Genomic DNA, 22419 nt, shown 5'->3' with positions numbered 1-22419 from the left:
TAGCGAGGACCAGAGATGATTGACATCGGGAAGAGTGGCTATCAGCTGATCAGAGCAAATGATTATGTAAATATGTTAGCTAGTGCTCTAGTTAGCTATGCTGTCGAAACAAACTAGTTTTTACTTGATTTGAGTTTGTTCTGCTGCTGACATCTGCCTCTTACTAACAATTGCCCCATTCTTTGTCCCTAACAGTGAGAGAAAGATCAAAAGTAGCCTCCTACCAGAATTCAAGTGTCCCTGACCAGCGCCCACAGCCACTGCATGCAAATCAGACAAGTGCACTCTTGGAGGGTGGGGGAGGGGGTATTTTAGACGATTCAAGAGCTTATAAAATTTGCTAATTTGATGTGCAATTAGTTAAATTTCAAATTCACATGAAAAATGAAAAAAGACCATATAGGCTAATTCATAAAATAAATACAAATTCACCAAGTTGCAAAAGCAATTTTTCATAGGAGGGCAAGTGCTTGGCCACGAGTTGACCCCTATCTATGCACGTGCCTGATCACATCACTTTTTTCCAACAAGTCAGTTCATAAAATTTCTGCCCTGCTAGAGCTGCCCCAGTCAACTGCAGATTGCCCGATGACTTCACTGAGCCAGACTACCGAAGGGTTGTACAATGCTCGCAATAGCACTAGCTAAAGGAAAGTGCTTATTTCCAGTGTATGAGTGAGTTTCCCAATTGTGACCAGTATAGCTCCTTGTGTTTCCCCGTCAGCTGCTGTCACTGACTAGCAAGCTAGCTAGCTAGGTTGTAATGGGGCCTGCTTCGCCTGGAATAGCTAGCGAACATTTCCAACGCTGTAGAGCTGTGTTTATTACGCTCTTGTCCGGGACAATATTGACAATCTGGAGTTCCAATGCGGCAATTGTTTGCTAGTGGAGGGTTACAGGAATTAGGTGGTTAAGTTTAGCAAACTAATCTAAATTCTGCACAAATTTATGGGGACAATGGAAATTGGAACTTTCTCGTTCTCAACTCCTATGGCTGGATGCCGCTCGGGCCTGATGGAATTTTCCCTGCCTTGTCATCTGTCACTATCCAAATGGCCTGCGCTAACTGGAACTTGCCTACCAAGGAAGTCATCTCAATCTGCTTCTCCTCCTCCATCCTGTAGTGAAGTAGATGTTGAACAGAAAGAAAAATTTCCCAATCAGCGCTGGTCCCATGTCTCTACTCGTGAAAACCGAAGTCAGCGGACAGGAGTGACTGTGAGAGGTCCGTAGCAGATTGACATGGTGGTGCCTGCGCCTTCATCGTTGGGATTGCCTGTGTCTGCGATGGCTGTAATGACTCCAACTACGCTGACTCCAGCAGCGGCTTCATCATTGAGTTCGGCTCCTTTCCCTCTCTCTGGATCTGATGGGGCACTGCCTGCTGTGGGAGGTCTCGACCTATCGCTGGGAGCAGCGGGTGAACGCTATCCAGCTTTTCGTGGGCCCGTGAAAGATTCAACAAATTGTGTGAAGGGGGAGGAATGGGCGGATTTCTCCATTCCCTTCTCCGGCCGTTGTATTGGGTAGTTCAATGGTGAGAAATGTCTCAGTCCCTGGAGTTAAAAAGTTGTGCCATCCAGGAGCACGAGTACAGGACATCAATAAGCTGCTGCCAAACATTATTAGATTTTTTTTGGGGGGGGGTACTTTTTACCCCTTTTTCTCCCCAATTTTGTGATATCCAATTGATAGTTACTGTCTTGTCTCATCACTGCAACTCCGGTACGGTTTCGGGAGAGGGTCGAGAGCCATGCTTCCTCCAAAACACAACCCTGCCAACCTGCACTACTTTTTGACACACTGCTCACTTAACCTGGAAGCCAGCGTCACCAATGTGTCGAAGGAAACACTGTGCAACAGGCAACTGTGTCAGCGTGCATGCACCTGGCCCGCCACAAGGAGTCGCTAGAGCGCGATGGGACAAGGACATCCCAGCCGGCCAAACCCTCCCCTATCCCGGACAATGCTGGGCCAATTGTGTGCAGCCTCATGGGTCTCCCGGTTGCGGCCGGCTACGACATAGCCCGGGATCGAACCCAGATCTGTAGTGACGCCTCAAGCACTGCGATGTGCCTTAGACCACTGTGCCAGTCGGCAGGCCGCTCCCAAATATTTTAAACCAGCATCAGGAAATTGAGTCTATCAGAGTTCATTCAATGACACTATGAAGGGCAGCTCAGAACAGCTGAAGATGGATTTTAACGAACTGATTGGGCCACTGCTTGACATCAACAAACGCCCCATAATATCTGTCCCTCTACCCTCCCTAAATCATGGCATTGAATGATTCAGCAGACTTTTAGCCCTCCATAACTGGCTACGAGCCAACTGTAGCTCTGTGGGTGTAACATTTAACAGGATACCTTCTGGAAACAAAGCTTGTTTTATAAGGATGATGGGATCCACCCAAATCATTTGGATTTCTGGATCCTTTCACAGCATTATAAGGCTTGCATTGAGACAATGACTTATCAATGAAGCCCAGCTCAGATAATCCCTACCATTGGGTAACTGAGTTGTGGTAATGCTTCAGCAAATGTACATTATCCCAGGGGCGTTGGAAGTAATGTAAGTAACCTAATTTATGTGCCTCTTACTGCCCTGAATGCCTCTGCTGATCCCACAGCTATTGTATGCAGTAATAATGTGCCTATGAACCAGAGTTATACTGTTCGCAATGAGGTGGTATGCCCTAGTAGGAAGTCCACTGCGTGCAGCTCACCCTGCACTAACATCAATAACATGAGCATGTCTACCTCTGCTAAGCTTCCCAGTAAAGCAATGAAAACAATCAAGCATCCCAGAAAAGTGCAAAATATTGTCCACGTTAACATATGTAGCTTAAGGGTGCCTAACATTTTTAATCTGACTGTAGAGGGACTGTTTGGGGTTTACTGCAAGTGGATCCTTTGATATGTACAATATAATGAGTATGTAGTTTGATGTAATGTTTGACAAATGGGAGAGAAATAGCCATCATTATTTCTTTATCTGTTTTTGTTTAGATGATGTGTGTTGGACAGCCGAATGCTTTATTTATGGTCAACATCATCATGTGCAACCTGTTGGGGCTAGGGGGCAGCATTTTCACTTTTGGATGAAAGGCGTGCCCAGAGTAAACTGCCTCCTACTCTTTCCCAGATGGGAATATATGCATATTATTATTACTGGTGGATAGAAAACACTCTGAAGTTTCTAAAACTGTTTGAATTTTGTCTGTGAGTATAACATAACTCATATGGCAGACAAAAACCTGAGAAGAAATCCAAACAGGAAGTGAGAACTCAATTTTGAAAACAGTGCCATTTGATGTCCATCTTAGGTATGGATGAGCATGCACTTCCTAGGGCTTCCACAAAATGTCACCGTCTTTAATTCTGGTTATATGATTCTACTATAAAGGAGGGGCTCATAATAGCTCTTTGAGTGGGTGGTCTGGCAGAAAGCCTCGGTCTCATTGTGCGCGGTCACGAGAGAGTGTTCTTGCGTTCCAATGCGTTTCTTCAGACAATGAAATTCTCCAGTTGGAACCTTATTGCTGGGACCTCATGTTAAACACTGTCAAAGTAATATGACTACAGGTTAATCTGACCTCACCTTAAGCCCATTCTGGTGGGAAGCTGCTATAGACCACCATGTGCTTGTTACTTCAACTCCCGCTCCAGCTCTCAATGTCATCGGTCTACTAACCACCGGTCCTGGCAACACATCTTTACGCACACCTAGCAACCATCATTACACACACCTGCGCACCATCATCATCATCGCACCATTCATTACTTACCATTTATCCAGCACTCTGTTTTGTCAGTCATCAGGTAGTATTGTTTATGTTTCCATGTCAGACGCTTCTCTTGTTTTGTATCATTACATGTTCATTATCATTAAACTCACTAACTGCTCCCTGACTCCCTGCGTTTGCGTTACAGAATACTCCCTCAACAAATGGAAGCAGCAGTTAATCAAGATATCTCCCAGATGGTCGGTGAACATGAACAGGGACACCTACTTCATCAACACCATGACCAGCTGGCTCATTTGGGAATGGATGAGTTCCTACGCGTTCTTCAACTAGGGGCATCATCTCCAAACAGCGGAGGATTCTCTACCACAAGTCGACCCATCGAGCCAGTACCCCAGCCCATCCAGCAGTCCGTCCTGGTCAGCGATGCCCGATTGTCCCTCCCGGACAAATATGATGGAACTCAATCGAAATGCCGCGGCTTCCTATTCCAGTGCTCCCTCTATTTTCACTCATCAGATGGTAGCCCCCACCACCGAAAGGTTTCCACTGTTATTTCTCTGCTGACCGGACAGGCGTTGGAATTGGCCACGGCCGTCTAGGAGAGAAGAGAGGAGGATCTGGGTTCCTATGTGGGGTTCATGGCTCTATTCAGGGGGGTCTTCGACCATCCACCGGAGGGCAAAGAGGGGGGTGAGCACCTACTCCAACTACAGCAGGATGGTCAGACCGTGTCGGAGTACCTGCTCACCTTTCGGACAGTGGCAGCATCCAGCGGATGGAATGAACCGGCGCTCAGCAGCCTATTCAGAAGAGGATTGTGTGAGGGGTCCAGACGTAGTTGGCTTGCCAAGACGATAACCTATCCTTGGACGCCCTCATCACAATGGCCATCCGTCTAGATAACCTGCTTCGGGAGCGTCGGTACCCCCATCGCCTCTCTCCCTCCTCAGGGACAGCCACATGATCTTCCGTCTCCTGGGTTAGGATTCCATCATCATCATTTTCCGCCAAACCTTTCCTAGTATCAATTTCACTGGCTGGCTGTCCTTCATGTTTTGTCTCTACAACTCTAGTGAACTCCAGTGCCACAGGGAATTTTATTGACCAGGCTCTCGCCTCCTTCCTTAACATCACCTCATACCCGCACTTCTCTCGTTGTCCTGTTTAAGCACTGGTTAGTCAACAACTAGGATCCGGGACAATCCCACACATCACAGCACCACTCACCCTCACCCTGGAATCAATACATCAAGAAAGCCTTCCCTCCCTCAACATCAGTGCACCCATACCCAAGATCATCCTTGGCCTCCCATGACTTCAACTTCATAACCCCCCATCTCATGGCCAGGATGAAAATCACAGACGTGGGACCAGGATGCCGGAAGACCTGCTTTTCCTTTCCCTGTGGTTCCACGTAGGGTGATAGTCCTGTGGTTGCCCTTAAGCCCAGAAACTTTGGGAGTTTTTCTCCAAGACCTGTGCCACCTGTCTCCCTCCTCATCACCCCCAGGACTGTGCCATCGACCTGCTTGCAGGCTCTGCGCCTCCATGCGGCTGCATCTACTCTCTGTCGAGGGCTGAAACCAAGGCCATGGAGGAGTACATCCAGGAGGCGCTCCAGCAGGGTTTCATTTGCACGTCCACCTCCCCTGCGTTGGCAGGCTTCTTCTTCATGGACAACAAGGATGGAGGGTTACACCTGTGCATCGATTACAGAAATTTGAATTCCATCACCCCAAAGTACCGCCACCCTCTCCCGTTGGTGCCGGCCACGATCGAACAACTCAGCAGGGCCTGGTTTTTTACCAAGTTGGAACTGTTGTGTGCCAACAATTTGATCCGCATCCGGGAGGGGGATTAATGGAAGACTGCCTTCAGCATGATGTCTGGCCACTACGAGAACTTGGTGATGCTTTTTGATTAGCCAATGCTCTGTCAGTGTTCCAGGAATTTGTCAACGAGGTGTTCCGGGACATGCTTGGACACCAGGTGGTCATGTATATCGATAACATCCTGGTCTACTTTGCAGGATCACATCGCCCAAGTCCGAGAAGTCCTGGAATGCCTCCTGGGCAACCACCTCTAAGTCAAAGTGGAGAAGTGTCAATTCCATCAGGAGGATGTCTCCTTTTTGGGTTACCAGATCAGCCCACAAGGAGTCATGATGGATGAGAAGGAGGTGGATGCTGGCTGTCATGTCATGGTGAGTCCAACCACCATAAAGGGGTTACAGCGGTTTTTGAGATTTACCAACTTCTACTGCCGATTCATTAAGAACTTTGGCTCGATCGCCTGTCCTCTCACTTCTCTCCTTAAGGGTAGTCCTCTGGAAGTTGGGGTGGAATCCTGCAGCAGACAAAGCCTTCTTCCTACTGAAGGGACATTTCACCTCCGCCCCGTTGCTCAAACATCCAGATCCTACACTGCCCTTTATGGTGGAGGTGGATCCTTCAGAAGTAGGTGTGGGGGCTGTCCCAACATCAAAGTAATCCACAGAAATGGTATCCATGTGCATATTACTTTAAAAAGTTGTCTCCTGCAGAGAGGACTACGATGTTGGCTATCGGGAACTCCTGTCAGCGAAGTTGACATTAGAAGTGTGGAGACACTGGCTGGAGGGTGCCCAGGACCGATTTATCATCCTCACCTACCATCGGAACCTGGAGTACATACGGACAGTGAGGCGACTGAACCCGCACCAAGCCAGGTGGGTTTTTTCTTCACCACATTAGATTTCCCGCTGACATATTGCCCAGGGTCAAAAAAACATTAAAGCCGATGCCCTGTCCCATCTCTATGATTCAGGAGAGGTTCCTATCTTGAGTGCACCCATAATTTCACCCTCTCAAGCTGTAGCCCCTGTGCTCTGGGATGCTGATGTGGACATTCACCAGGCCCTGGAGAGGGAACCCGCACCTGCTAGCCTGTCCTCCTGAGTGCACCTACGTTCCCACAGGGATAAGGGATCGGTTGTTGACCTGGGTGCACACAGCTGGGTGCACTGATCTCCCCTCTTCTGATGGTTTTACCACAATTTTTGTAATAGTGTTCAGATTCTCAAAATCATGCTGTTTCATCCCTCTCTCTGTTCTCCCTACTGCTATTCAGGTTGCTGAGGCACTGTTCCAGCAGGTCTTCCAGCACTATGGCCTTCCGGAGGATATCATCTCCGATCGTGGCCCCTAATTCACATCACGTGTATGGAAGGCCTTCATGGAAAAGCTGGGGGTCAAGGTCAGCCTCACTTCCAGGTCCCGGCCTCAGTCTAATGGTCAGGTGGAGAGGATGACCCAGGAGCTGGGGAGTTTTCTAAGGAGCCATTGCCAGGACCGGCAGGGGATGAATACGCCCAGAATTCATTGCGACACTCCTCCACCAGGCTGACTCCCTTCCAGTGTGTTCTGGGTTATCAGCCAGCCCCTGGCTGTGTGATCTTCGAGCCAGACCGAAGTTCTTGCGATGGACAAGTGGTTCAGGCATGCAGAAGAGGTATGGAACGATGCCCACGTGAGACTCCAGCACGTCGTCCAGTGTCAGAAAGAGCAGGCGGATCGCCACCACAGTGAGGCTCCCATGTTCCATCCTGGTGATCGTGTCTGGCTCTCCACCAGGAACCATCCGTTCCGCCTGCCCTGTAAGAAGCTGAGTACTGGTACTGTTACATCTACTCCCGCTCCGGCGCTCAAAGTCTCACTGGTCTACTAACCACCGAACCTGGCAACCTGCGCCCCATCATCAGTCACACCTGAACTTCATTACTACCTTCATTACTTACTAAACACAGCAACAACAAAAAACTGTCTTTCAAAGATAATTTGTAAAAATCCAAACACAGATCTTCATTGTAAAGGGTTTAAACACTGTTTCCCATGCTCCATAAACAATTAATGAACATGCACCTGTGGAACGGTTGTTAAGACACTAACAGCTTACAGACGGTAAGCAATTAAGGTCACAGTTATGAAAACTTAGGACACAAAAGAGGCCTTTCTACTGACTCTGAAAAACACCAAAATTAAGATGAGTCAATGCTCATCTGCTTGAATGTGCCTTATGCATGCTGGAAGGAGGCATGAGGACTGCAGATGTGGCCAGGGCAATAAATTGCAATGTCCGTACTGTGAGACGCCTAAGACAGCGCTACAGGGAGACGGGATGGACAGCTGATTGTCATTGCAGTGGCAGACCACGTGTAACAACACCTGCACAGGATCGGTACATCCGAACATCACACCTGCGGGACAGATACAGGATGGCAACAACAACTGCCCGAGTTACACGAGGAACGCACAATCCCTCCATCAGTGCTCAGACTGTCTGCAATAGGCTGAGAGAGGCTGGACTGAGGGCTTGCAGGCCTGTTGTAAGGCAGGTCCTCACCAGACATCACCGGCAACAACGTCGCCTATGGGCACAAATCCACCGTCGCTGGACCAGACAGGACTGGCAAAAAGTGCTCTTCACTGACGAGTCGCGGTTTTGTCTCACCAGGGGTGATGGTCGGATTCGTGTTTATCATCGAAGGAATGAGCGTTACACCGAGGCCTGCAGGCTCATCCTGACATTACCCTTCAGCATGACAATGCCACCAGCCATACTGCTCGTTCTGTGCGTGATTTCCTGCAAGACAGGAATGTGAGTGTTCTGCCATGGCCAGTGAAGAACCCGGATCTCAATCCCATTGAGCACGTCTGGGACCTGTTGGATCAGAGGGTGAGGGCTAGGTCCATTCCGCTAAGAAATGTCCGGGAACTTGCAGGTGCCTTGGTGGAAGAGTAGGGTAACATCTTACAGCAAGAACTGGCAAATCTGGTGCAGTCCATGAGGAGGAGATGCACTGCAGTACTTAATGCAGATATTGACTGTTACTTTTGATTTTGAACCTCCCATTGTTCAGGGACACATTATTCAATTTCTGTGAGTCACATGCCTGCCTCAGTTGTTGAGTCTTGTTATGTTCATACAAATATGTACACATGTTAAGTTTGCTGGAAATAAATGCAGTTGACAGTGAGAGGACATTTCTTTTTTTGCTGAGTTTATTTATCTAGCACTCTGTTTTGTCAGTCATCGGGTAGTATTGTTTGTTTCCACGTCAGATGTTTCTCTTGTTTTGTATTGTTTTATATTCATTATCATTACTCCCTGACTCCCTGCGTCTGCGTTGCAGTGCTAATAGTCAGTATCAGGATAACATTTTTGAAATGCTCGATAATGTACAGTGCCTTGCAAAAGTATTCACCCCTTTGGTGTTTTTCCTATTTTGTTGCATTACAACCTGCAATTTAAATTGATTTTTATTTGGATTTCATGTAATTGACATACACAAAATAATTAAAATTTGTGAAAGGAAAAAAATAACTTGTTTCAAAAAATAATAATAATTAAAAAAAACGGTTGTGGTGCTTGCATATGTATTGACTCCCTTTGCTATGAAGCCCCTACATAATATCTGGTGCAACCAATTACCTTCAGAAGTCACATAATTAGTTCAATAAATTCCACCTGTGTGCAATCTAAGTGTCACATGATCTGTCTCATGATCTCTATATATATACACCTGTTGAGAAAGGCTGCAGAGTCTGCAACACCACTAAGCAAGCGGCACTATGAAGACCAAGGAGCTCGCCAAACAGGTCAGGGACAAAGTTGTGGATCAGGGTTGGGTTATAAAAAAATATCTGAAACTTTGAACATCGCACGGAGCACCCTTAAAACCGTTATTAAAAAATGTAAAGCATATGGCATCACAACAAACGTGCCAAGAGAGGGCCGCCCACCTAACCCTGAAGGAGCTGCAAAGCTCCACAGCGGAGATTGGAGTATCTGTCCATAGGACCACTTTAAACTGTGCACTCCACAGAGCTGGGCTTTACGGAAGAGTGGCCAAAAAAAAGACATTGCTTAAAGAAAAAAAATAAATAAGCAAACATGTTTGGTGTTCGCCAAAAGGCAGGTGGGAGACTCCCCAAACATATGGAAGAAGGTACTCTGGCCAGATGAAACTAAAATTGAGTTTTTTGGCCATCAAGGAAAATGCTATGTCTCGTGCAAACTCAACACCTCTCATCACCCTGAGAACAACATCCCCACAGTGAAGCATGGTGGTGGCAACTGGTCAGAATTGAAGGAATGATGGATGGCGCTAAATACAGGGAAATTCTTGAGGGAAACCTGTTTCAGTCATCTAGAGATGTAAGACTGGGACGGAGGTTCACCTTCCAGCAGGACAATGAACCTAAGCATATTGCTAATGCAACACGCAAGTGGTTTAAGGGGTAACATTTAAATGTCTAGGAATGGCCCAGTTAAAGCCCAGACCTCAATCCAATTGAGAATCTGTGGTATGAAGTAAAGATTGCTGTACACCAGCGGAACCCATCCAACTTGAAGGAGCTGAAGAATGGGCAAAAAGCTCAGTGGCTAGATGTGGCAAACTTATAGAGACATACCCCAAGAGAATTGCAGCTGTAATTGCTGCAAAAGGTGACTCTACAATCTATTGCATTTGGGGGGGTGAATAGTTATGCACGCTCAAGTTTTCAGTTTTTTGTCTTATTTCTTGTTTGTTTCACAATAAAAAATATTTTGCATCTTCAAAGTGGTAGGCATGTTGTGTAAATCAAATGATACAACCCCCTGTCACACCCTGACCATAGTTTACTTTGTATATTTCTATGTTTTGGTTGGTCAGGGTGTGAGCTGAGTGGGCATTCTATGTTTCATTGTCTAGTTTGTCTATTTCTATGTCTGGCCTGATATGGTTCTCAATCAGAGGCAGGTGTTAGTCATTGTCTCTGATTGGGAACCATATTTAGGTAGCCTGGGTTTCACTGTGTGTTTGTGGGTGATTGTTCCTGTCTCTGTGTTGTTCACCAGATAGGGCTGTTTCGGTTTTCGTTACGTTCATTACGTTCTTGGTTTTGTAGTGTTTGTATCGATTCGTGTTTTACGTTTGTTTATTAAACATGGATCGCAATCGACACGCCGCATTTTGGTCCGACTCTCTTTCTCACCTAGAAAACCGTGACAGAATCACCCACCACAAAAGGACCAAGCAGCGTGTCAACAGGCAGGAGCAGCCCAAAGAGGAGATGCGTAATAAGGATTTCTGGACATGGGAGGAAATCCTCGACGGGAGAGGACCCTGGGCTAAACCAGGGGAGTGTAGCCGCCCAAAGGTGCAGCAGGAGAAGAGGCAACAGGAGCAGCCCAAAGAGGAGTACAGTATAGACTATACTTCTTGGGAGGAGATAGACAGGTGGGCGGTCGACCCAGGGAGAGTGCCGGAGCCCGCCTGGGATTCGATGGAGCAGTGCGGGCTATTCCACCTCGCCGCACTGGCAGGGCGACCGTGAGCATTCAACCAGGTAAGGTTGGGCAGGCTCAGTGCTCAAGAGCTCCAGTGCGCCTGCACGGTCCGGTCTTTCCAGTACCACCTCCACACCCCAGCCCTCCGGTAGCAGCTCCCCGTACCAGGCTTCCTGTGCGTGTTCTCGGCCCAGTACCACCAGTGCCAGCACCACGCATCAGGCCTACAGTGCGCCTCGCCTGTCCAGCGCTGCCGGAGCCTTCCTCCTCTCCAGCGCTGCCGGAGTCTCCCGTCTGTTCAGAACTGCCAGTCTGCAAGGAGCTGCCAGTCTGCAAGGAGCTGCCAGTCTGCAAGGAGCTGCCAGTCTGCAAGGAGCTGCCAGTCTGCATGGAGCTGCCAGTCTGCATGGAGCTGCCAGTCTGCAAGGAGCTGCCAGTCTGCAAGGAGCCGCCAGAGCTGCCAGTCTGCAGGATGCCGCCAAAGCTGCCAGTCTGCATGGAGCTGCCAGTCTGCATGGAGCCGCCAGAGCTGCCAGTCTGCATGGAGCAGCCAGAGCCGCCAGTCAGCATGGAGCAGCCAGGGCCGCCAGTCAGCATGGAGCAGCCAGGGCCGCCAGTCAGCATGGAGCAGCCAGGGCCGCCAGTCAGCATGGAGCAGCCAGGGCCGCCAGTCAGCATGGAGCAGCCAGGGCCGCCAGTCAGCATGGAGCAGCCAGAGCCGCCAGTCAGCATGGAGCAGCCAGAGCAGCCAGTCTGCATGGAGCAGCCAGAGCTGCCAGTCAGCATGGAGCAGCCAGAGCTGCCAGTCAGCATGGAGCAGCCAGTCAGCATGGAGCAGCCAGAGCAGCCAGTCAGCATGGAGCAGCCAGAACTGCCAGTCAGCATGGAGCAGCCAGAACTGCCAGTCAGCCAGACCCTTCCAGATCTGCCAGTCAGCCAGACTCTTCCAGATCTGCCAGTCAGCCAGACTCTTCCAGATCTGCCAGTCAGCCAGACTCTTCCAGATCTGCCAGTCAGCCAGACTCTTCCAGATCTGCCAGTCAGCCAGACTCTTCCAGATCTGGATCGCAATCGACACGCCGCATTTTGGTCCGACTCTCTTTCTCACCTAGAAAACCGTGACACCCCCCCAAAAAATCAATTGTAATTCCAGGTTGTAAGGCAACAAAATAGGAAAAATGCCAAGAGGGGTGAATACTTTCGCAAGCCACTGTATGTTTATTTTCTGGGTGATTTAAGTATTGAATGGCTTTCATTCAGGCTGCCCACTCAAGTTTCAAACTGTAATTAGTGCCTGCAACCTGGTTCAGGTTATCAGTCAACCTACACAGGAATGAACTCATCAACATGTATTGATCACATCTTTACTAATGCTGCAGAAATTTGCTTTAAAGCAGTATCCAAATCCATTGGAAGTACTGATCACAATATAGTAGCGATCACAATATAGTAGTCATATCTAGGAAAACCAGAGTTCAAAAGGCTGGGGCTAATATAGTATAAAAAAGGTCATACAATAAGTGTTGTAGTGATTCCATGTTGTTGATGTAAATACTATTTGTTGGTAATGAGGAGTAACCAGACGCTGTACTTGACACATTTATGAAATATCCCAGTTACTAATAAACATGCACCCATTAAGAAAATGACTGTAAAAACTGTTAAATCCCTGTGGAATTCCAACCAGATACAATGTTATTTTACAGTAAACAAATTGACAACAGACTTTCATCACGCTTATATGGAAGAACTTTCAACAAGCACAGCACTCTCAGCACAGCACTGGCTGAGAGAAATTGATGATCAGCGCGGATTTTGACATTATAGATCATAGTCTGCTGCTGGAAAAACGTATGTGTTATAGCTTTACACCCCATGCTATATTCTGGAGAAAGAGTTACCTGTCTAACAGAGCCTGTTAATGGAAGCCTCCCCAACATAATCCAGGTAGAATCAGGAATTCCCCAGGGCAGCTGTCTAAGCCCCTTTAATATTTTCAATCTTTACTAACGAGTAAAATCAATGTGTCTATGTATGCTGATAACTCAACACTATACACTTCAACTACTACAGCGACTGAATTTACTGCAACACTTAACAAAGAGTTGCAGTTAGTTTCAGAATGGGTGGCAAGGAATAGGTTAGTCCTAAATATTTCAAAAACTTAAACCATTATATTTGGGACAAATCATTCACTAAACTCTAAACCTCAACTAAATCTTGTATTGAATAATGTGGAAATTGAGCAAGTTGGGGTGACTAAACTGCTTGGAGTAACCCTGGATTGTAAACTTTGGATTGTAAAACATATTGATACAACAGTAGCTAAGATGAGGAAAAGTCTGTCCATAATAAAGCGCAGCTCTGCCTTCTTAACAGCACTATCAACAAGGCAAGTCCTACAGAACCTAGTTTTGTCGCACCTGGACTACTGTGCAGTCGTGTGTTCAGTTGTAAGGCTGTTACGTTACAGCCTTATTCTAAAATGTATTTTTTTTAAATCCTCATCAATCTACATGCAATACCCCATAATGACAATGTGAAAACAGGTTTTACAAAGTGTTTGCAAATGTATTAAAAATAAGAAACAGAAATATCTTATTTACATGTATTCCGACCCTTTGCTATGAGACTCGAAATTGAGCTCAGGTGCATCCTGTTTCCATTGAAATTTTTCTTCAACTTGGAGTCCACCTGTGGTAAATTTGGAAAGGCACACACCTGTCCATATGAGGTCCCACAGTTGACAGTGCATGTCAGAGCAAAAACCAAGCCATGAGGTCGAAGGAATACGAGACAGGATTGTGTGGAGGCACAGAGCTGGGGAAGGGTACCAAAATACTTCTGAAGCATTGAAGGTCGCCAAGAACACAGTGACCTACATAATTCTTAAATGGATGAAGTTTGAAACCACCAAGGCTCTTTCTAGAGCTGGCTGCCCGGCCAAACTGAGCAAATCGGGGGAGAAGGGCCTTGGTCAGGGAGGTGACCAAGAACTTGATGGTCACTCTGACAGAGCTCCAGAGTACCTAAGTGGAGATGGGAGAACCAGCTAGAAGGACAACCATCTCTGCAACACTCCACCAATCAGGCCTTTATGGTAGAGTGGCCAGATAGAAGCCACTCCTCAGTAAAAGGCACATGACAGCTCACTTGGAGTTTGCCAAAAGACACCTAAAGGACTCTCAGACAATGAGAAGCAAGATTCTCTGGTCTGATGAAACCAAAATTAAACTCTTTGGCCTGAATACCAAGTGTTACGTCTGGAGGAAACCTGGCACCATCCCTACAGTGAAGCATGGTGGTGGCAGCATCATGTTGTGGGGATGTTTTTCAGCAGCAGAGACTGTGAGTCAGGATTGAAGGAAAGATGAACAGAGCAAAGTACAGAGATCCTTGATGAAAACCTGCTCCATAGCGCTCAGAACCTCAGACTGGGTCGAAGGTTCACCTTCCAACAGGACAACGACCCTAAGCACACAGCCAAGACTATGCAGCAGTAGCTTCTGGACAAGCCTTGAGTAGCCCATCCAGAGCCCGGACTTGAACCCGATCTAACATCTCTGGAGACACCTGAAAATAGCTGTGCAGCGACGCTCCCAGTCCAACCTGGCAAAGCTTGAGAGGATCTGCAGAGAATGGGAGAAACGCACCAAATACAGGTGTGCCAAACTTGTAGTGTGCTACCCAAGACTCATGGCTGTAATCACTGCCAAAGGTGCTCAACAAAGTACTGAGTATAGGGTCTGAATACTTATGTAAATGTGATATTTCAGTTTGGTATTTTTAATACGTTTGAAAAAAATCTGAAAACCTGTTTTTCCTTTGTCATTATGGGGTATTGTGTGTACATTTGAGGGAAAAACCCCAAATATAATAAATTTTAGAATAAGGCTGTAAAGTAACAAAATGTGAAAAAAGTAAAGTGGTCTGAATACTTTCCGAATGCACTGTATGGAGTAAAAAGTACATTGTTTTCTTTAGGAATGTAGTAGAGTAAAAGTAAAAGTTGTAAAAATATAAATAGTTCTTAGTACTTAAGAAGTACTTTAAAGTAGTTTTACTTCAGTACTCTACACCACTGATTAATTTACAAGCATAATTGTCTCCATAGTTCCTGGGAGGGGGAAATGTACCCATTTGTGATTCATACATTGAAATTGTATTGAAACAGGAGGACCAGTAGGGAGCACCCTTCCCTCTCTGTATGTAAATACAAAATGTACGGTATTTCCAAATGTGAACTATTGTCAAGTAGAGATAATAAAGAATGAATTAAGATAAGAAAATTTGTCAATACACTACTCAAGAGATGGCAAAAGTATTTTTATTAAATAAACAATAAATTACTATAAATAATACATGAATATATAAATAATGAATGCAATACTGAAATGACATCTCAGCATATCAGAACAACTTTGAAGAAAAATGGGTTTTAAATGAAACGATAACAGGAAATTCACAGCCAAAAGTTTCACTGCTGTTTTTAAGAGATGTGGAATGATTTGAGTTACTGGAGTTTTAGTGATGCATTGTTATTAGAGGTTGGTTGATGTACACACCACGTCAAAAATGGTTAATGTATTGAAATGACTGTGCATTGATATGCGAGCTGGGGATATCCTTAAATGGAAATGACAGAAGGACTAGGAGAGACGTTTCCTGACATGCACACATAAAAACATTGTATAGAAACAAGTAGTTTTTTTGTATTATTTAAATTGTTCCTTGAAAAACGTCATCACTAATACCACACTAATGATATACAACTACACATTTCCAAACGTTAGACACCAAATTGAGTCACTTCTCACTCACACACACATACAAACACACACACGCTGAATGATTGTATAAAAATTTTGCGGGGAAACCCAGTTTAGATCAAAAGTGAATTGTTTGATAAATATAGTGAAACTTAATTGCTTGTAGGCTACTTCTGGAATACCTGTGCTCTATCGAAGGGTGATTTCCTTAAGAAACCTTGGTAAACATTACCATGTCATAACTGATCGGTTATATTTGGAAGGATTACTCTGGTAATGGAGGACTTGTTGTAAACATGTACTAGGCATGGGTCACCAGATGAAGTGGAGGGAGTGAATAGGAGGGAGGGAAGTAAACTATAGAGATAGATACAGGACTAAAAAGAGACATCTATCTAAGTCTATGAGTAAAATCATTTCCTGTCACAGGGTGAGTATGCGCAAGGAAGCGCTGCCCTCGTGTGGCAGAGAGAAGGAAAGCCGGCATTAAAGAGTTAAAGGGAATTGACACGTCACTGACATCAGAGCTTTCAAAAAAGCCCACAAAAGTTGTGCATGGCAAAGAACATTTCAGACTGGGATTTCTATATTTTGTGCAATTTAAAGATAAAGTGACAAAATACCTATATTGTAAATAAATAAAGCCCTTTGTCAATTTATATTTACGTCACAATGCTTCCGTGGAAGTTGAGGTGCTCATTTACCAGCCCCTTCATAAAGTATTTCAGCACAAAATCAATTCTTATAGTGGCAGCTACATAACATACTGTATACTTACAGGGCAAGGATGAGTAGAGCACAAGGTGAGCGGAAATAGGAAATCCATTTTTGATGAATAAAGGGAATTCCCTCGAATTTGAAGTACTTCATTTGATTAATTCCCTTCAATCCCAAAATTCTTTGGGTTGCAGATTTAGCTGGGGGTGGCGGATGGGGTCTTCCTTGGTTCTTCCTGCGGGGGGCGGCGGATGGGTTCTTCCTGGGGCATACATCTACACATCTACATTATAACAAAAATAACAAAATACATTTGCAGTGGCGGCCACCATTTATTGCGCCGATGCTAAATGCAAACACTGGGGTTGGCCTTGTTTTGGATTGCAGGATCAAAGTTTAATCCCAGGTGTAACTGGGATGTGAGTGTGGGCGGTTTAGGACGGCGGGCGAAGGAAAGGGAGACGTAGGACGTGTTTTGGAATGAAAGCTCTCCTAACATGATATTTTGAGTGACAATGAATTCCACATCTATAATGTTCTCCAAAGCATGCAGTGATGCTCATATCACAACATAGATTTGTCGATCAATATCTTTTGATCTCTCTGTTTATCTCTCTCTTTCCTTAATCCCTAGTCCTAAATTTAAAGGTTGCTCTCCTGAGTGTTGTTGGCCGAGATGGGGTGCAGACCTCCGTTGTCGTTGAGTCTCCTGGCGCGGTAGGTTTCATAGTGGATGTTGTGGGTGACTTCCTTCAGGTCCTGCAGGTGAGACCTGGGAGGGAGAGTGGAGGGCGGGCATTTGCTGATAGCTACATACAGTTGGATTTGGTCACTAAAGTCAACTTCAAAGCCATAAGAGACTCATCTGTAATTGTATTGTAAGAATAGGAAAGCTATAAAGCATTAGTAAAAGATAGATCAATGTACGATTGATTGCTTTACCTGATGAGGAAATCTCGTAGCAGAGCAAATTCGCAGTGATTGGGATTTTCAACTGCAACAAAATACAAGAAAGAACCCATTTGGCATAAAAAAATCTAAATCACATTTGCTTCACATGTCTGAGCCTGGGACCAACTACATTATAACAACCTCCATAAATCCATTCCCTCTGCCTCTCTGAGGAGAAAGGTCAACATAATACGCTTGGCATTAACTTCTCTAGGGTAGGGGGCAGCATTGGGAATTTTGGATGAAAAGCATGCCCAAATTAAACTGCCTGCTACTCAGCCATAAAAGCTAGAATATGCATACTAGATTTGCATAGAAAACACTCTGAAGTTTCTAAAACTGTTTGAATGATGTCTGTGAGTATAACAGAACTCATATGGCAGGCAAAAACCTGAGAAAAAATCTAACCAGGAAGTGGGAAATCTAAAGTTTTTAGTTTTTCAACTCTTAGACTATCGAATACACAGTGTCTATGGGGTCATATTGCACTTCCTAAGGCTTCCACTAGATGTTAACAGTCTTTAGAACCTTGTTTGATGCTTCTACTGTGAAGTGGGGGTGAATGAGAGGGGAATGAGTCAAAGGTCTGCCAGAGAGCCACGAGCTCAGTCTCGCGCGTTCACGTGAGAGCGAGCTCTGTTCCATTGCAATTCTACAGACAAAGGAATTCTCCGGTTGGAACATTATTGAAGATTTATGTTAAAAACATCCTAAAGATTGATTATATACATCGTTTGACATGTTTCTACGGACTGTAATGGAACTGTTTGACTTTTCGTCTGCTCCTAGTGATTGCGCGTCGTGAGTTTGGATTGTGTACTTAACGCGCGAACAAAAATGAGGTATTTGGACATAAATTATGGACATTATCAAACAAAACAAACATTTATTGTGGAACTGGGATTCCTGGGAGTGCATTCTGATGAAGATCATCAAAGGTTAAGTGAATATTTATAATGCTATTTCTGACTTCTGTTGACTACACAACATGGCGGATATCTGTTTGGGTTGTTTTTTGTCGCTGAGCGCTGTACTCAGATTATAGCATGGTGTTCTTTTTCCGTAAAGTTTTTTTTAAATCTGACACAGCGGTTGCATTAAGGAGAAGTGTATCTAAAATTCCATGCATAACAGTTGTATCTTTTAGCAATGTTTATTATGAGTATTTCTGTAAATTGATGTGGCTCTCTGCAAAATCACCGGATGTTTTGGAACTACTCAACGTAACGCACCAATGTAAACTCAGATTTTTGGATATAAATATGAACTTTACCGAACAAAACATACCTGTATTGTGTAACATGAAGTCCTATGAGTGTCATCTGATGAAGATCATCAAAGGTTAGTGATTAATTCTATCTATATTTCTGCTTTTTGTGACTCCTCTTTTAACCACCCTTAACCACTGCGCCACCTGGGAGGCCCGTAGTGACTCCTCTCTTTGGCTGGAAAAATGGCTGTGTTTTTCTGTGACTTGGCTCTGACCTAAAATAATCATTTGGTTTGCTTTCGTCGTAAAGCCTTTTTGAAATCGGACACTGTAGCTGGATTAAAATGGTGTAAAATGCATGTATGTTTGAGGAATTTTAATTATGGGATTTCTGTTTTTTTGAATTTGGCGCCCTGCAGTTTTACTGGCTGTTGACGAGGTTCAACGCTACCGTCCCACGTACCCTAGAGAGGTTAATATTGGACCTTTTTAATTATATTGAGGTTATAAATAAACCTACCTTCTACCACACCCCAGGCTGTCTTCCTCCCCAGAATGCGTTTGCCGTTCACTTGGAACTCCTTGTCGCTACCCACCACTGCAAAGGGCATGGTCTCCTGTGAACAGACTCGTTTAAACAGGGTTCAATTGGACGAGGAAACCATAAGAAATGTACAAATCCCGTGCAATAGACAGAGTCAGGAGATATTATTCTTCTGAGGAGGGGTGTCAGAAAGACAGCTAAAATGACAAAGAAGCAGAAAGATAGAATAAGAGAAATAGTCTGATATTCATATGAAATTAATTTCAATATTTGAATTGCATAATCATTTTGGCAATCGCTATTTTGCATGCTCATACCATTGAGGCATGGGAGAAAAAGAGGGAGAAGTACAAATGTATTCCACTTGAGAGGAAGAGTATTAGGGAGACATAATCAATTGAAGTGATTGAGTCCTTTACAGTAGGATGTAAGGTCGTGGATTTCAAAAATTGGAACAGAGGCCCTTACCCTAATCTTGTCATTTTCATTCTTATCCTCCATATCATCATCAAACTCATTCTGCGGGTAGTACTCAATCCCATGCGTCTCCAGCTCCTTCCTCACCTAAGAGATGAAGAGGAGGCAGAGGTTATATATCCTAATGTGCACTAGAATAATGTGTTCCCTCATGACTTGGTTATCCATAACAAGTTCTACCATGACTTCTATCTAGACCAGGGATATTCAACCTGGGGTCCGCGGCCCCTAGTACAGCTGGGGGTCCGTGAAAATATAGATACCAAAGAGCTCCAAAGAGCTCTATTTTCATGTCATCCAACAAATCTAAACGCCTGGAGTTTACTCACTAGCATTGGTACTTGGATTGGAACTGGTGCTTAAGACAGATGACATGAAAATAGTGCTCTTTAGCCACGCACACCAGTGCTGGATTTGGTGTCTACAAAAGAATGCATAAGCAGAAAAGAACCCCATACCCACTGTAAAATATGGTGGAAGATCTTTGATGTTATGGGGCTATTTTGCTTCCACTGGTCCAGGGGACCTTGTTAAGGTCAACAGCATCAATAACTTTACCCAGGTCCAGGACATTTTTGCCAAAAACATCAAAATCCACAAAGAAATGGTTAATTGGCCACAAAATCATAATTTTGCAATGGCAACCTCAGTCTCTGGACTCAAAACCTGTGGTTTGAATTGAAGAGGGCAGTCCATAAGTGCAGACAAAGGAAATCAAGGATTCGGAAGGATTCTATATAGAGGAATGGTTTAAGATCCCTTCCAATGTGTTCTCCAACTTATAAAACATTTTAGAAAAAGGCTCAGTGCCATTACCCTCACAAGGTGAGGTATTAAAAAGTATTGAAAACAGGGGAGTCAATCATTTTGACCACTACCTTTTTGAGGAAAATAAGTATTACTTTCAAATTTTTGCTAATCTTTAACAAGGGTATAAATAATTTCAGACCCCACTGTATGTATGTATATATATATATATATATATATATATATATATATATATATACAGTGGGGCAAAAAAGTATTTAGTCAGCCACCAATTGTGCAAGTTCTCCCACTTAAAAAGATGAGAGAGGCCTGTAATTTTCATCATAGGTACACCTACACTATGACAGACAAAATGAGAAAAAAACATCCAGAAAATCAATCATTGTAGGATTTTTTATTTATTTATTTGCAAATTATGGTGGAAAATAAGTATTTGGTCAATAACAAAAGTTTCTCAATACTTTGTTATATACCCATTGTTGGCAATAACAGAGGTCAAACGTTTTCTGTAAGTCCTCACAAGGTTTTCACACACTGTTGCTGGTATTTGGCCCATTCCTCCATGCATATCTCCTCTAGAGCAGTGATGTTTTGGGGCTGTTGCTGGGCAACACAGACTTTGAACTTCCTCCAAAGATTTTCTATGGGGTTGAGATCTGGAGACTGGCTAGGCCACTCCAGGACCTTGAAATGCTTCTTACGAAGCCACTCCTTCGTTGCCCGGGCGGTGTGTTTGGGATCATTGTCATGCTGAAAGACCCAGCCACGTTTCATCTTCAATGTCCTTGCTGATGGTAGGCTTTGATACTTTGGTCCCAGCTCTCTGCAGGTCATTCACTAGTGGTTCTGGGATTTTTGCTCACCGTTCTTGTGATCATTTTGACCCCACGGGGTGAGATCTTGTGTGGAGCCCCAGATCGAGGGAGATTATCAGTGGTCTTGTATGTCTTCCATTTCCTAATAATTGCTCCCACAGTTGATTTCTTCAAACCAAGCTGCTTACCTATTGCAGATTCAGTCTTCCCAGCCTGGTGCAGGTCTACAATTTTGTTTCTGGTGTCCTTTGACAGCTCTTTGGTCTTGGCCATAGTGGAGTTTGGAGTGTGACGGTTCGAAGTTGTGGACAGGTGTCTTTTATACTGATAACAAGTTCAAACAGGTGTCATTAATACAGGTAACGAGTGGAGGACAGAGGAGCCTCGTTGAGTCTATGGGGGTGCTATTTCATTATTGGATAAAAAAACATGCAGGTTTTAAGCGCAATATTTTGTCACGAGAAGATGCTCGACTATGCATATAATTGACAGCTTTGGGAAGAAAACAGTCTGACGTTTCCAAAACTGCAAAGATATTATCTGTGAGTGCCACAGAACTCATGCTACAGGCGAAACCAAGATGAAACTTCAAACAGGAAATTAGCAGAATTTCTGAAGCTCTGTTTTCCATTGTCTCCTTATATGGCTGTGAATGCACCACGAACGAACCTGCCCTTTCTGTCGTTTCTTCAAGATGTCTGCAGCATTGTGACGTATTTGTAGGCATATCATTGGAAGATTGGCCATAAGAGACTACATTTTCCAGGGGTCCGCCCGGTGTCCTTTGTCTAAATTGGTGCGTAATCTTCAGGTGCGGGCATTTTCTCCTGGGATTCAGGAGAGAAAGCACACTTCCACGAACAATATATCATCGAAGAGATATGTGAAAAACACCCTGAGGATTGGTTCTAAACAACGTTTGCCATGTTTCAGTCGATATTATGGAGTTAATTAGGAAAAAAGTTCGGTGTTTTGATGACTGGATTTTCGGGTTTTTTTGGTAGCCAAACGTTGAACGCACCAAACGGAGCGATTTCTCCTAAACAAATAATCTTTCAGGAAAAACTGAACATTTGCTATCTAACAGAGTCTCCTCATTGAAAACATCT

The 22419-nt window shown here is 44.6% G+C and overlaps 2 protein-coding genes across 5 annotated transcripts in view; both read right to left on the bottom strand.

Moving 5' to 3' along the window:
• Positions 1 to 22419, bottom strand: part of LOC139424506 (myb/SANT-like DNA-binding domain-containing protein 4) — a 1073247-nt gene that overhangs the window by 491256 nt on the left and 559572 nt on the right. The window lies entirely within an intron of this gene.
• The window catches only part of LOC139424482 (neuronal-specific septin-3-like), a 28406-nt gene continuing 21355 nt past the window's right edge, over positions 15369 to 22419 (bottom strand). For all 4 annotated transcript variants that reach the window (XM_071176367.1, XM_071176368.1, XM_071176370.1 and 1 more), the window contains 4 exons: positions 19719 to 19814; positions 19227 to 19323; positions 17488 to 17539; positions 15369 to 17317 (listed from right to left, as the gene is read on the bottom strand). In XM_071176367.1, coding sequence (XP_071032468.1) covers positions 17188 to 17317; positions 17488 to 17539; positions 19227 to 19323; positions 19719 to 19814 — 375 coding nt within the window. In that variant the 3' untranslated portion in view covers positions 15369 to 17187. The remainder of the gene's footprint in view (positions 17318 to 17487; positions 17540 to 19226; positions 19324 to 19718; positions 19815 to 22419) is intronic.

The sequence above is a fragment of the Oncorhynchus clarkii genome, chromosome 13 (assembly GCF_045791955.1).
Source record: "Oncorhynchus clarkii lewisi isolate Uvic-CL-2024 chromosome 13, UVic_Ocla_1.0, whole genome shotgun sequence".
Lineage (NCBI taxonomy): Eukaryota > Metazoa > Chordata > Actinopteri > Salmoniformes > Salmonidae > Oncorhynchus > Oncorhynchus clarkii.
The sequence above is the reverse complement of the archived record's forward strand: the minus strand, read 5'-3'. Positions and strand labels throughout refer to the sequence as shown.